The 13282-nt window shown below is 46.8% G+C and overlaps 1 protein-coding gene and 1 long non-coding RNA gene across 5 annotated transcripts in view; one reads left to right on the top strand and one right to left on the bottom strand.

The window, feature by feature from the left end:
- ST18 (ST18 C2H2C-type zinc finger transcription factor) overlaps positions 1–7044 on the top strand; it is a 108592-nt gene extending 101548 nt beyond the window's left edge. For both annotated transcript variants that reach the window (XM_042923538.1, XM_042923537.1), the window contains 3 exons: positions 1695–1798; positions 3987–4130; positions 6787–7044. In XM_042923538.1, the coding sequence (XP_042779472.1) occupies positions 1695–1798; positions 3987–4130; positions 6787–6927 (389 nt within the window). In that variant the 3' untranslated portion in view covers positions 6928–7044. The remainder of the gene's footprint in view (positions 1–1694; positions 1799–3986; positions 4131–6786) is intronic.
- Positions 180–6224, bottom strand: LOC122210706. 3 transcript variants are annotated; one of them, XR_006198184.1, is made up of 5 exons: positions 6118–6224; positions 5165–5274; positions 3404–4007; positions 1911–2072; positions 180–1723 (listed from the first exon to the last, which is right to left on the bottom strand). It is a non-coding gene; the product is annotated as an uncharacterized LOC122210706 (long non-coding RNA). The 3 variants fall into 3 exon arrangements; XR_006198182.1 differs by lacking the exon at positions 6118–6224 and having other exon boundaries at positions 181–1723; positions 5165–5340; XR_006198183.1 differs by lacking the exon at positions 6118–6224 and having other exon boundaries at positions 181–1723; positions 1916–2072; positions 5165–5340.
- Positions 7045–13282: the final 6238 nt, after the last annotated feature.

Raw genomic sequence — 13282 nt, 5'->3', positions numbered from 1 at the left:
TCCGTTCACTCATCCCCTTTCTTCCATCCGTCACAAGTGTTGCAAATCCTACCTGCAAGTTTTATTTGAGTGCACTTCTGTCAGCCCTGCTTCCACTGCCATGGGGCAAAGGGCCATCCGACGAGCCAGGACCCCAGGGATAATCTCCTAACCAGTCTCCTGGTTTCTACCGGCTCCCTTTCACCGCATCCTCTACTCAGGACTGAGCTATGCTTTTGAAAAGCCAACCAGATCGCATCAACTCCCCTGCTTAAGACTCTTCACGGGTTTCCACTGCCCGAGAATAAGCCCAAGCTCTTTGTGAGGTGGCCTGCTTTCGTCACTCACCGTGTGTTCATTCACGGGGGCCTTCTCACAGTCCAGGGAGCAGACCTTCCCATTCATTGCCTTCCCACCCCAGGCCTCTGTGCCTTCTACTCCGTCCCCCGGGATGCTCATCCCACCCGGGTCCCAAGCTTTTCATGGGCCTGCCTTGTTTGTAGTAGTAAAGGCTCAGATTAAAAGAGCCTTCCCCAGTGAGGGTTCTCAAAGCACCGCCTGTGTTTCCTTCCCAGGTCTTCATCTTTTATCAGACTTACGGTCTGCCTCCCCAGATACTATGTAAGAAAATGCCATTTCCTGAAGTGGAATTTTATTCCACAGAGACAGAAAGGAAAAACCATTTGACAAAGAAATATAGCAATAGAAGTTTTCGTCTGCCGAAATCAGAAAAACGCCAAGTGCTTAGAGCCCTCGTAACATGTTTAATTGGGAATCTGCGCTTCCTGCTGTCATCCAAATCAAGTATTTCAGACCCAGTTGTCTGAAGAAGATCCTGTCTAGGGTAGCAACCAGTTGAGCTCGGTGCTCGGAATTCTCCAGGTGCAGCCAGCCAGTTCAGAATAAACCCTGAGTCCCGTATCCCGGATGTTACAGAACCATTAGTGTGGTCCTGGGGAATTGTGTATTTTTTCTTAGGAGCCGTGTCACACGGTTGACTCATATTCAAAACGATCGAGGTCCTCAACTGCCGGGATCTTAGCTGTCGGTTCGCTTTTCTTCTTTACTGAATCTCGGAGCCCAGTGTTAGATCGATCTCGTGAAGTACTCCCTTCATTGGTGCCCGCTTGGCCCGTTTTGATTCGGCACTTAATTCCTTACAATAAGGCAGTACATGCCCACAAAACGGCCACCTGGTTTTTCCTGCTTTGTGGAAAGCTTCAGGGCTTACGGGTTCGTTTTAACATTATATTGGTAAGCGTTGTTCGCGTTGTTTTTGGTGGGCGTGCCATGTGTTGCCAGGTTGGGCTTTTGTGAATGTGCCGCGTACGTCTCATGCCCACCTCCCATCGCACACAGGCGGCCGTTTGTCTCGGGTGTGGACCTGGGAATGGAGTTGCTGGGGCGCAGAGCATGGGAGGCTCACCTTCAGGGGACAAGGGACTCTTTTCCAGGGTAGGAACCCCAGGGCAGAATGTAGAAATGTAGAAAAGTAGAAAAAGCTCTTTTCTACTCCCTCGTCTCACAAAGAAATCCCATCTTGTAACTCGGGAACCCACTCTTTTAGAATCTTGGATATGGGTCAGGGTAAAAATTCAGCATGTCAAATTAACGTCTAATTCTCACGTAGCAAACCACAAACGAAACATAAAATGACTTGTATTCTCATTGTCTCACATTTCCATTTGCACTCAAGAGGGTCTGACTCTTTGTAGGTATAGAGAGTGATGAAGAAATTCGGCACCTGGATGAAGAAATAAAAGAACTGAATGAATCCAACCTTAAAATTGAAGCAGATATGATGAAACTCCAGACGCAGGTAAAAACAACAAAACGACAGAAAGCTATTCTTTGTCTTTAAAGTGATCACGACCATTAGTGGGGGCAAAACACTGAACAGTTAAACCCTGTGATGAAAGATAAACCATTACCTTACTATGAATACACTGAGCGTGCCTCGGTGACACCATATTGCAAAGCTTGGGTAGGTAGGTCGGTCACCCCGGGCCACCACTGGTTTGGTAGCTGGAGGCAAAGCTACTCGTGCGTTTGTCTTGGGTGCGTTAAAGCATTTAGAAGCAAAGCCGATCGTCCTGTAGAGTCCTGCAGAACACATGGCGATTTAGAAAAATTGTCACGAAAAGATACAAGAAGACTTAGTTTTATTCAAAACTCAAATAAAACAGAGCAACTTTTCCATTTACTTTTCCTGGAACACCTCTGAACGTGTGTTTGTTAGAAACAGGTCTTTCTGGAGATTTTCCTGGACAGAGTGTTTACTGAAAAAACCCAAGCAGTTTCTCAGTTCTGTAATCTCCTGTGTTATGTCTGCACCACCCCCTGACTAAATGTATCCAAATGGAAATTAAAAGTTCAGTCCAGGATTTTTTTTTTTTTTTAAACACGAATAATGACCATATTGCAGCAAGGCAGAGGGATGAGAATAATGAGACAAAGCCTGGGCAGAAGTTTCTTCCCCCCTTCTGTCTTCTCCTGAAACATGGGGTTTTAGGGCCTTTCTGGTTACTGACTCTCAGAAGTCCTCACTCACTGTGGCTTCGAACAGAACTTGGTTTCCTAAGCCACCGTGACCAGTTTTATAATCTTCCTTTAATAGCTAGCAGGTATACAAAAGAGCTTGACGCATTGGTTTACAAATCATGGGGACTCCTCTTGGGAACCATTCGTGAAGCAAGCAAGACCTCTGCCCTCAACGAGCTTAAAGTCTAGAAGGGGGAGATACAGGATAAAAAAATCGTACATGACAAATTACATTGTGTGAGACAAGGGGACAGGGAGAGGTGGCCAGATTTTAACCTGGGCCTGGGAAGAAGGAAATGTGTGGACAAAGACTTGAGAAGCTGAGGAGGGTCGTCAAACAGGTATGGGGGCAGAGCATTTCAAACCGTAAAAACCACAAGTGCAAAAACCCTAAATCCTGAGAAGGCCCAGAGTTCTGAGAAATAGCAGAGGGGAGCATGTGGAGGTGAGTGATCGAGGCGGGGATCCCAAGAGAGGTCACCCATGGAGCATCCTAGGCCCGTTTAAAGAGCTTGGTTTTGATTGCAGAACCATTGGGTTTTTATTATCATCATCATTATTATTATTATTATTATTATTTTAATGTTTATTTTTGAGACAGAGAGAGACAGAGCATGAATGGGGGAGGGTCAGAGAGAGAGGGAGACACAGAATCCGAAGCGGGCTCCAGGCCCTGAGCTGTCAGCACAGAGCCCCACGTGGGGCTCGAACTCACAGACCGTGAGATCATGACCTGAGCCGAAGTCGGACGCTTAACCGACCGAGCCACCCAAGTGCCCCAGAACCATTGGTTTTAATTTTGGCTTTAATGCAGAACCATTACGGGGTTTTGAGCCAGTATCAATCAATATATCCATCATATTTGATCTATTTTCGGGCTTACATTTGAAGAGACTGGTATTGGTAACTGTTGAAGACGAGCCAGGAAGAGATTGCATGGGGCCAAGCCAGGTGCAGGGCCACCTGTGAGAAGGCATCCACGGTCACTCCAGGGGGTGGACCCAGGGGCCGGCAGTGCAGGTGGGGATGGTGTCCATCTTGGAGACTGCGAAGGAGGAGCCCAGTGGGTGTGCAGTGAGAGAGAAAGAGAGCCTTCAGGGACACCTCGAAGGTCTGAGCGAGGTTCAAGTTGCTACCGTTGGGGTAGGCGAGGACTGCGTGTGGAGCGGGATTGGGGGAAGCCGCGAAGGCTCCCTCTTGCACCTGCTGAGCTGGAGACGGCCACCGTCCGGCCACGTGGAGAGGCGGAAATGGCGACTCACGGGAGAAGTCCGGGCTAGAGATGTAAACTTGGCGATGTGATCCCAAGACTTAGAGTGATCGCATGGGTTGCGGTTTGGTGAGGAGAAGCTGGGGGGCACGCGCTCCCTGGCAGTGAGGGTGAGCAGGTGCCCTTCCCCCGGGGAGAGAAGCCTTTCGCGCTCCCCCAGATCAGCCGCTCCTACCCCAGGTCCTTTCCGTTGCAGATCACCTCGATGGAGAGCAACCTAAAGACCATAGAGGAGGAGAACAAGCTCATAGAGCAGAACAACGAAAGCCTGCTCAAGGAGCTGGCTGGCCTGAGCCAAGCTCTCATCTCCAGCCTCGCGGACATCCAGCTCCCGCAGATGGTAAGTCCGAGGCGGCACCTCCGCAAGCAAGGTCGCCGCCGGGGACCGTGGCGGAATCGCACAAGTTACAGTAAGGCGGAGCGTGGTGTTAGAGTTGGCGGCTGATTCAAATCTCGCTTTACGATGTGAGATGAATGTCGGAGGCCAGAGCCCCCTCACTAAAAGCTTGTTTCCAAATGGAAAGCTTAAGCCAGCCACCCAAGAACCATTTAAAAAAAAAAAAAAGTTTTTTAACTTGGTGGGGTTTTTTCCTGCCAAGCATGAAGAACATACTTCAGTTCTCCCATGGAATAAAAAAGGGAGCAAGACATCCTTTCAAGACCGAAACGTGTTTGAGTTTTGGCAGCTATTTAATATGCAGAGATAACGGGTTTCTATCACATTTTCATAAATAAAACACACATTTGGAAGAGAGGCTGCATTGTTGAACACTTTTCATTTCATTAATGCGTGCATTTTTAGAACAAGTTTTTTAAAGCTGCAAATTTTTTATACAGAATGATTTAAAGAAGCAGCAGTTTACTGACAAAAGATGACTGGGTTTCCTGAAAGCAATAAATCCTTCAATTTACCCCACTTTCCAGCATGGAGCCCTCATCCGACTCAATTCCAAATGTGTCTCTTGACAATAAAAAAAGAAAATCGATAATGTAATAATAGAGAACACAAAGGAAAATAAATTATTTATGGCCAATATCAAGGTAAATTATTGGATATTATTAGGATACTACTTATGAACGTTTGTGTAATTCCTACTTGAAATTTGTATTCATTAGTAGTTCTTCCTTCACAAGTGTCATAAAAATAATCACTACCATACAAGGGACCATGTACCCCATACAGCTGTCTACAAGGCATTCTAGTGGTGAGATTTAGGGCTGATGACACTACACGTTCACACACGCAGACACCAAAGCCTGAGCCTCGGCATTCGCATTCCGTAGCTGAGGAAATCAAAGTTCAGAGAGTTCGTGTAATTTGGTCAAGGTTCAAGAGCCAGGCGAACCCGGCTTTACCGTGTGGCCTTTACTCACCTTGCCGCCAGGGTCGTAGTCGGGTGACAGACTCTCCAAGAAACACACGACACACAGGGCAAACAGGAAACCGTCGTCAGATGACATTCACGATTTAAATCAGCACTTTGCTGAAATAAGGCAGTCACAGAAAGACAGACGTCATGTGTTTTCACCCATATGTGGCAGTTGGGAAACTTAACAGGAGACCATGGGGGAAGGGAAGGAAAAAAGAACCGGTTACAGAGAGGGAGGCAAACCGTAAGAGACGTTTAAATACACAGAACAAACTGAGGGTGGAAGGGGGTGGAAGGGGGCGGGGGGTGGCGGGGCGGGGGGAAAATGGGTGGCGGGCATCGAGGAGGGCACTTGTTGGGAGGAGCGCTGGGGGTTGTATGGAAGCGATGAGTCACGGGAATGCACTTCCGATGCCAAGAGCGCACTGCACATTGTATGTTAGCGAACCTGACAATAAATTACATACAAATCAATCAATCAACACTTTGCTCAGCACAACAAAATAACCGTCAGATTTAGCAAGCCTGCTTTCTAAATAGCAGCGATAACAATAACATCCTTTATAGTATTTAGACCTTTTTAAATGCTTTATTTTTGAGAGAGAGAGAGAGAGACAGAAAGACAGAGCAAGAGCGGGGGAGGGGCAGAGAGAGAGGGAGACACAGAATCCGAAGCAGGCTCCAGGCTCCAGGCCGTCAGCACAGAGCCCGACGCGGGGCTCGAACTCACGGACCGTGAGATCATGACCCGAGCCCAAGTAGGATGCTTAACAAACTGAGCCACCCAGGCGCCCCGTATTTAGACCTTTTAAAAGTCCTTTCTTCCAAGCATTTTGTGAAGCAAGTGAAGCACGTGTCACACATTTTCAAAAATGTGGGGAAATGGAGGCACCAGGAGGCGGTTAGTGGCATTCCCCCTGTGTCATCCATGTCCCTTCAGGCACGCGTGTGACTTACATGTATCAAGTGACCACTGTGTGAAGCACCCCATTAGGCAAAGGAGCTACCAAAACACACAAAAAGGATAAGGCACAAGCAGATCCTGACTTTGCGAATCTGAAATGCTACCTAGAAAAGAAACAGAAAAATAAAAAGTACATTACAATGATGTCGCAATGCATCAAGGGGAAAATGGACAAAAAAGCGTCTGAGGATGAAAAAGGAACAATTTCCACCCGGTCTGTGAGCAACTTGCTCCGATCTTAGCCCTCAATCCCAGCCCAGTGCTGCCACAGGAACCACCTGGTTCCCGCAAAGCATTCCTCCGCAGCCTCTCGGACGTTCTACCTTCTGCAAACAGGGAGTCTGGGCTGTGCCGAGCGTGTGCAGTTGCTGAGGCTGCGTCTGGAGGGAAGTTGTGCAGCTTCGAGGGGCCCAGCCCAGTAGCTAGACATCCACCTCGTGTGGCTCCAAACTGAGCACAAAATTCCGGACAGTCCATCACATCAAGCCCATTAACGGAGTAAAGACGGAACAGGTGAATCCCGACACCCTCCGTGCAGCCACGGGCACCCTTCCCTTCCCTCTCAGACTCTGGGGCCATTGCTACCCTTTGTGTTACTCGGTCCTCCTTTTGTCCCAGCCTCAATCACTCTGATTCGTTCAATGTGTTTTATCTTCATTTAGGGACCTATCAGCGAGCAGAATTTTGAAGCATATGTAAATACACTGACAGACATGTACAGCAATCTGGAACGGGACTCTTCCCCAGAATGCAAAGCTCTGCTGGAAAGTATCAAACAGGCAGTGAAGGGCATCCATGTGTAGGACCACAGCGCTGCGGGGCAACAGAAATTGCAAACAGCAGGAACACAGCCGGATCTGGAAGGGGCCCCTGTGCTGCGGAGGCGCGCGGGTGGCCCTACTGCATTTACGATTGCAACATTGCACTAATCCCCACCCCCCCACCCCCCCCCAGCTGACATAAAAAGGAGAGAAGAACTATGATAGACTCTGTGGATTAAAAGCAATGCAGTCAAATATTAGATCTTATTTATTTTCATATGTTTTTATTTTATTTCTTCATTGCACTCTTTTGGGTTATTTTTGTTTGTTTTTGTAAAGTATATGTAAAATAAATGTGACATTTTTATATTTTATTTATTTCTAATCAAAGAGTTTTTTATCTTTTAACTGCATTTTGAAGTCTGCCATATTTTTACAAGTGTGTTTATTAATTTATTTTCCGATAGAGTTTAAAGAGAAAGGCTACTCTCGCATCACATATCTTGCTGGGTTTCAATGAGAAAACTGAAAAGCAAGAAGGAAATCCTTGGCGAAGGACTGCACTATGGTCCGGTTTGATTTTTATTGCGCACTTCTTTTCCCCCCTCTCACTGGCTTTTGTATTTGTAAACGGGCTTGCGGCGAGGAGCGGGGAAGAAATAAGATAAATAGCGCCCACTAGTGGCAAATGCGCGCTCGCAGAAGCACAGCGTACTGAAAGACCGCCTGTTCAGAATTTGTCAGCAATAATTAAATAGAGCAATCAGCAAAGTATTCGACTTGGCTGTACGGTCTTAGTTACTATGGATTATTTATTTGACATGTTTTAAAGAAACATAAGCTTTTTTAGTGATGCAGATTTGTCTGTCTGTTTTTCAAGTCGTATCAGATAGTTGGCAACTCTTATCCCAAGATGAGAAATAAGGCTTGATGTGACCAGCCAGGCTTCCCTGCCATATGTGGCTACGCTATACAAGTGACAATATTGGTGTAGATTCGTACTTAGCAAATACAAACACGTCCAAATGGGAAAATTTGTAGGTACCATATCCCCTGAAATAGCATTTATCTTACTGGGTGGACTAGAAAGGAATGGAAAATACACGAACACGCGAAAGAACGTTACTCCCATCTGAGTAACTGCTTTGAACACTGGCGACGTTGTCTTACCCTCCTTAAGCAACAGGAAAACTTCCAATCTGATAAAAACCAAACAGGCGCTACAAAGTGTACACAACTCACACCCACACAACACCCACAGATACACGCACTCACACACACTCACACACACGGGAAATTGAGCCCGCAATCTTGAATTTCCGGGTGGATCAGAGTTTAGTAGTTGCTATAGTAAAGGCAATGTCTATTTCAGGGATTGTAAAGTAGTTAAGCATTGTTTCAAAAGTTTTTTTATATTTATTTTTTTTAAGAAAAAGGTATAGACAACCAGCTAAACTGCCTTTTTGGTGTGCACACACACCTCGTGTGCAATGTGCCTCCGTGTAAATGGACACTTGAACTTAGTGTGGGCTTCATTTTCTGTGCTATAACAAAAGTGTTTATTTTTTATTAGCCTCATGGATATGTAGATTGAAAGTGATCGCACTCACAGGCTTGATATATTCCACTGTTATTACTGTTACCTGCACAAATGAAAAGTAATATCGACAGTAATTCCACTCCCATGACACTGTGGTCATTGTTATGTACTAAGTGGGGCTTATCTTCAGATTGGGGTTCATGTGAACCCTCGAACCTTAGTTTAGTGAACATGAGATGTCTGTTCTTAGGTAGGAACGGTGTTTATTTAAAAATCAACTTAAAAAAAAGAAGAGCTACCATATGTGCTGTCTATTATAAATGGGACACCAAACAAAGTTTTCTATTAAAAGTTACGTCCTTGCAAACATTTTGCTATACAGTCCTTGATAGATGCATACAAATAAGTTCACTTATGACAAAGACGAAAGTTTAATTTGCTAAATATTTTAACAAGTCTGTTATATATTTTATTTAATTTAAAAGAAATCTCTTACCGACCTATGTATTTATTACTATAATTTACTATGACTTCGGGTTAATTTATTTGTGTTGGCATAGTTTGAGCAGAATGTTTGGTGAAATATGTTTGTATTTATTTGCCTCCTTGGTACTTGATGTGTTTTGTCATGTGCACTGATTTTTTTTTTTCCTTTCAACTCTGTTAATGGTAGATACTGTAAACTGGGTCTTTTGTAAACCACAGAAAGGCAATGATGTATGCATTTTTTTTTATTTCAAGTAGCTTGTTTGTATACTGTTTCTTCAAACGATTAATATTTCTTACATCAAAGCAACGAAATTGTGCTCAGTGCTGTACGTTTGATGTATGGTAGGAAATAAAAATTGATAATGAGCTGTGCTGTGATCTTTCTCGGGCCACTAGCTACGGCCCACCGTCGCCATGCCACGGAAAGTTCGATCCCCGAGGAGCTCTGCTGAGATGAGCTACCGCGGAGTCGAAGGGCCCCGGTGCCTTTCAGTTGTGCCAGCCGGGCCCCTCGGCTGATGGCCTCTTCCCGAGTGGACAGGACTTTTTGCCAACTGATCAGTTGTCTCGGCCTTCGGTTCAGTACACACATGCGGGCCAGCGGATGCCTTCGGGGTGGGGGGACCTGCACTGGACGAATGGGTAACCAGCTCCCCTGTGGCTAGTAAGCAGGAAGACAGAGGCCCCACCCTGCGAGTTCCACAACCGCTTTGGGGACTGGGTACATCTCTGTATCCATCCAAGCCCGCTGAACTCAAAGGAAAGGAAAGTCATGGTGAGTTGTCGACAACGTCTCCTTTGCCTCTGTGTTCTTCCTCGCTAATGTCAAGCAGCCAGCTTCATTTAATTGTCCGGTTTCTGCCCAGCTTTGCACATCTGTAGGACTAGCTGACATTATACTCCATGTGGTAAAACCCCTGTACTCCATGCAATGAAGCAGAATTGACCGAAGTGAAGTCTGGGTGGAACCCCAGAGGCACGCCCCGGGGTGCACTTGGGTGGACCTCCACGGGGCGGGGGTTGGCGCCCGGCAGTTAGTGACCAACATGGCTCTGAGTCACGAAAGTTATTCCTGTCGAACGGGCACATGACGCCCCCTGGGAAAACGGGTCACCAGGTGCAAAGCTGCTCGGCCGTGTTCTCAGCTCACCCTCCGCAGAGTGTGCGCATCCTGCCCCGACTGGGATTTTCCATCAGTAACCGGGGTCCGTGGCCCTGTCTCTGAACACACCAGATGAGGAGTGCGAGTCCTCTGGGAAATTAGAGAGTGATGGGTAGGCCTCATAGTCACACGACAGAGGTTTAACCGGAGGACACTTATGCCGGCCCCGCTTCCGGCTTCCATGCCCATCGGCCCAGTGAGGGACAACGAGGGGAGTACCTGCTACCGCGATGGCCGTGCAGGCTCCTGTGGAGACAGCGTGCAGAGGGAAGTCAGGTCCCGGAAAAGCGCCGGTTTCAGGGGCCCTGGGCAGGTGCGCGGAAAGGCATTGCGGGCAGCAGGAACTGCATGTGCGAAGGCATGCTGGTGGGACCAATGGTCAACAGGGCAGCCTAAGGCAGTGAACAGATCAAAAACGTCGGGAGAAGCGAGGAGGCGAGTGCCCGACGGGGCCGCGCTGTAACCGGCCACCTTGAGGGGTGTTCATTTCCAGGAGCAGACTCCAGAATGCCAGAGGAAGCTTCAGGACCACGGAACGGCGGGATCGGATTTCCGCTGGAGCTAATCATGCAAACAGTTAAGGTTTTCTACGTCAAAGCGAGGCAGTCAGGCTCAGCGCTGTACCTTTGCCGTCCGGGAGAACGTAACAACTGACGGTGAGTGTTGTGCTTGTCTTCCAGCTACTACGTAGAGACCGTTCCCAGCACTGCGTGGAAGGTGCCCGGGTCTTCAGACCCAGAACTAAAATGCTGCCACTTGAACCGATGTCCTGGACGAAACGAAAGGCGCCGAATGAATCTCCGACTTGCCTCGCTGGAAGAAGTTCTGAAAACGAACCTTGCGATGATACACAGATGATTTCTTAACCGTCACAAAACTAATGTTTTCCACCTCCTCCCACACATCATGGCCATTTTAGTGTGCTCTGGGAATAGTGCCCTGCTATTTCCTCTCATTATTCAGCAGATAATTATAAAGTAAGCAGATTTAATTAGCTAATAGCTGTCTACACTGTCAGACACCATCAGTGGAGCCTTGGATGCTGCGTCTCGTGAAATCCTCAGACGGATTTATGGAGTGAATATCGCCCTGTCCGATTAAACTGATGAGGAAACTGGTGCTCTAGAAAGTGAGTGACTTGCCCCAGACCACAAAACTGGGAAAAGGTGGAGACAGGATCCGACCTCTTTCTAACCTTTGGAAGGTCCAGTCCATGGGGATCGGTCTAGTTACTGACGGTCTAGAATGGTCAGATGCCGCCTCACGGTTCGTAAACAAGAGCTGGTTAAGACAGCTTGAGCCCCTGGGCTGGCTCGCCTACGCTTCACGGCCACAGTGTGTGGGATCACGATCCACATTATACAAATAGAAACCTGAGGCTCAGACAGGATAAAGAGTTTGCTTGAGGCCCCGGAGATAAGTACCAGGGTCAGGATTCAACTCTGACCCGGAGGGCAGCTCCTGTCCCTTCTGCCGACCGTCATTACTGTCTTTAGACAACCCCTGGCTCGCCATCCCCCCCCCCCCCAAAAGTCGCAGTCACTGGGCAAGAGGCGGTCATTTTAATCACGACTCCAGAGACAGTTCGCAGAAGCATCATTTTCACATTTAAACCACACTCTTATGATGTATTTCTCTTGTAAGGGCGCAGCATAAAAATATGACACTTTAATAATTTATTTGATGAATTGGGATTGAAAATCTTACTACGCATTGTATTAACAGCCAAAAAAAAAAAGAAAGAAAGAAAGAAAATGTAAAAACTCATTTTTTTAGGGCAAAACAACATAATTACTGTATTCTGGCAACAGCTGCTTCGTGTGTGCTCGACAGTTTGGGATTGACCTCTGACCAATAAAAGGCCACTGCACTGACCTTTATCAGCTATTAAATATTCAAAAACATAAAGAGAACGTGAAGTTCCCTGATCTTAAGAAACAGCTGTTGTTTTACAATTTTCCACTCAAATATGTATTATCATATATAAATATGGTCATCTTTCTTCTGTGACTGATTATTTGGTTTGAGATGAAATCGGAGTCGGACGTATGAGCTAGATACGCACTTTGGGGATTTGACACCTTAATAATGCTTTTAAAGGATCAAACTTTTAACCATGGGAAATCCTTGTAAACACTTATTTCCAAGACTGGTGTCCTTGAATTTCAAAAATGAAGAAGAGAACCTTCAAGGACCAGAAACATCTCCACCCACACAGCTGGCTGTGCCCAGGACACAGGTCACTGTCCTCTCCGACATGTCTCCACTATCGGGTTGTGTCCATTAGCATGAGTTTACTATTCCAGGAAATCTCTGCCCAGGGAGAAAAATTGAAAATATTTTCATTATTTGTTCCGGGAACTTCTTCACAATGCATTTATCTGAACAGGAACTGCTCAAGGTACTCTCAGAGTAAATACCCGTCTCAGGACAACAGCCGGCCCGAAATGACTGTTCTCTCTTCTAGACTCACTTTGACCCAGCTTTGCTGTGGCGTCTCTTCTAAACTGTTATGTCGTGAATCTATCCCATTCCAATTGCACTCTTATGAAAAAGTCTTCCTTAAATCAGACCCCCCAGACCACACAAACATCCCCCCATTGCAAAGACTCTGCCAGGGTGAACTAAGTTTTGTGTTATCAACAGATCATTTTGTCTGGATTCTGTGGGAACGGCATTCGACACACCCAAGTAATTCCCACACACAGCCAGGAATCCATATCTGGATCTTCAATTTTTCAGTAAGCAGGTACACCCCTGGATCAATTTTGAATCATCCAGCAGCTAAGAGCTTGACCCTAAACATTTTCCACAACCTCACTGGATACTTCTGCAAACATAAAGCAAAACGGAATGCTTTTACTCTCTCCCACATGCCCTTTTCCATCTCCCTCAGATCATCTAGATCGGTAGGAAAGGGTAAATAGTCCACAGAGCCAGGGGAGGAAGAAGAAAAGGAGTAGAGGGTGGAGGGGGTGAAGGGGAAAGAGCGCCGGAAGCCGAGCAATCCCACCAGCCTGACGGCAGGGCCCGGGAGGTGGATGGATCGGGACTGCAGGGCGGCCCGCCGACAGCGAAGCTTCTTATATTCCCGCTTTTATGTAATTTGGCCTTAATACAAGTACCTGGGGAATTGTCTCTTGGGGAATTGCCCTCCACAGGCCCCTGGGAAAAGAACCATTGGGGAAAGAAACTAAGGTCCCGCA

The sequence above is a fragment of the Panthera leo genome, chromosome F2 (assembly GCF_018350215.1).
Source record: "Panthera leo isolate Ple1 chromosome F2, P.leo_Ple1_pat1.1, whole genome shotgun sequence".
NCBI lineage: Eukaryota > Metazoa > Chordata > Mammalia > Carnivora > Felidae > Panthera > Panthera leo.
This window is presented reverse-complemented; position numbering and strand designations above follow the sequence as displayed.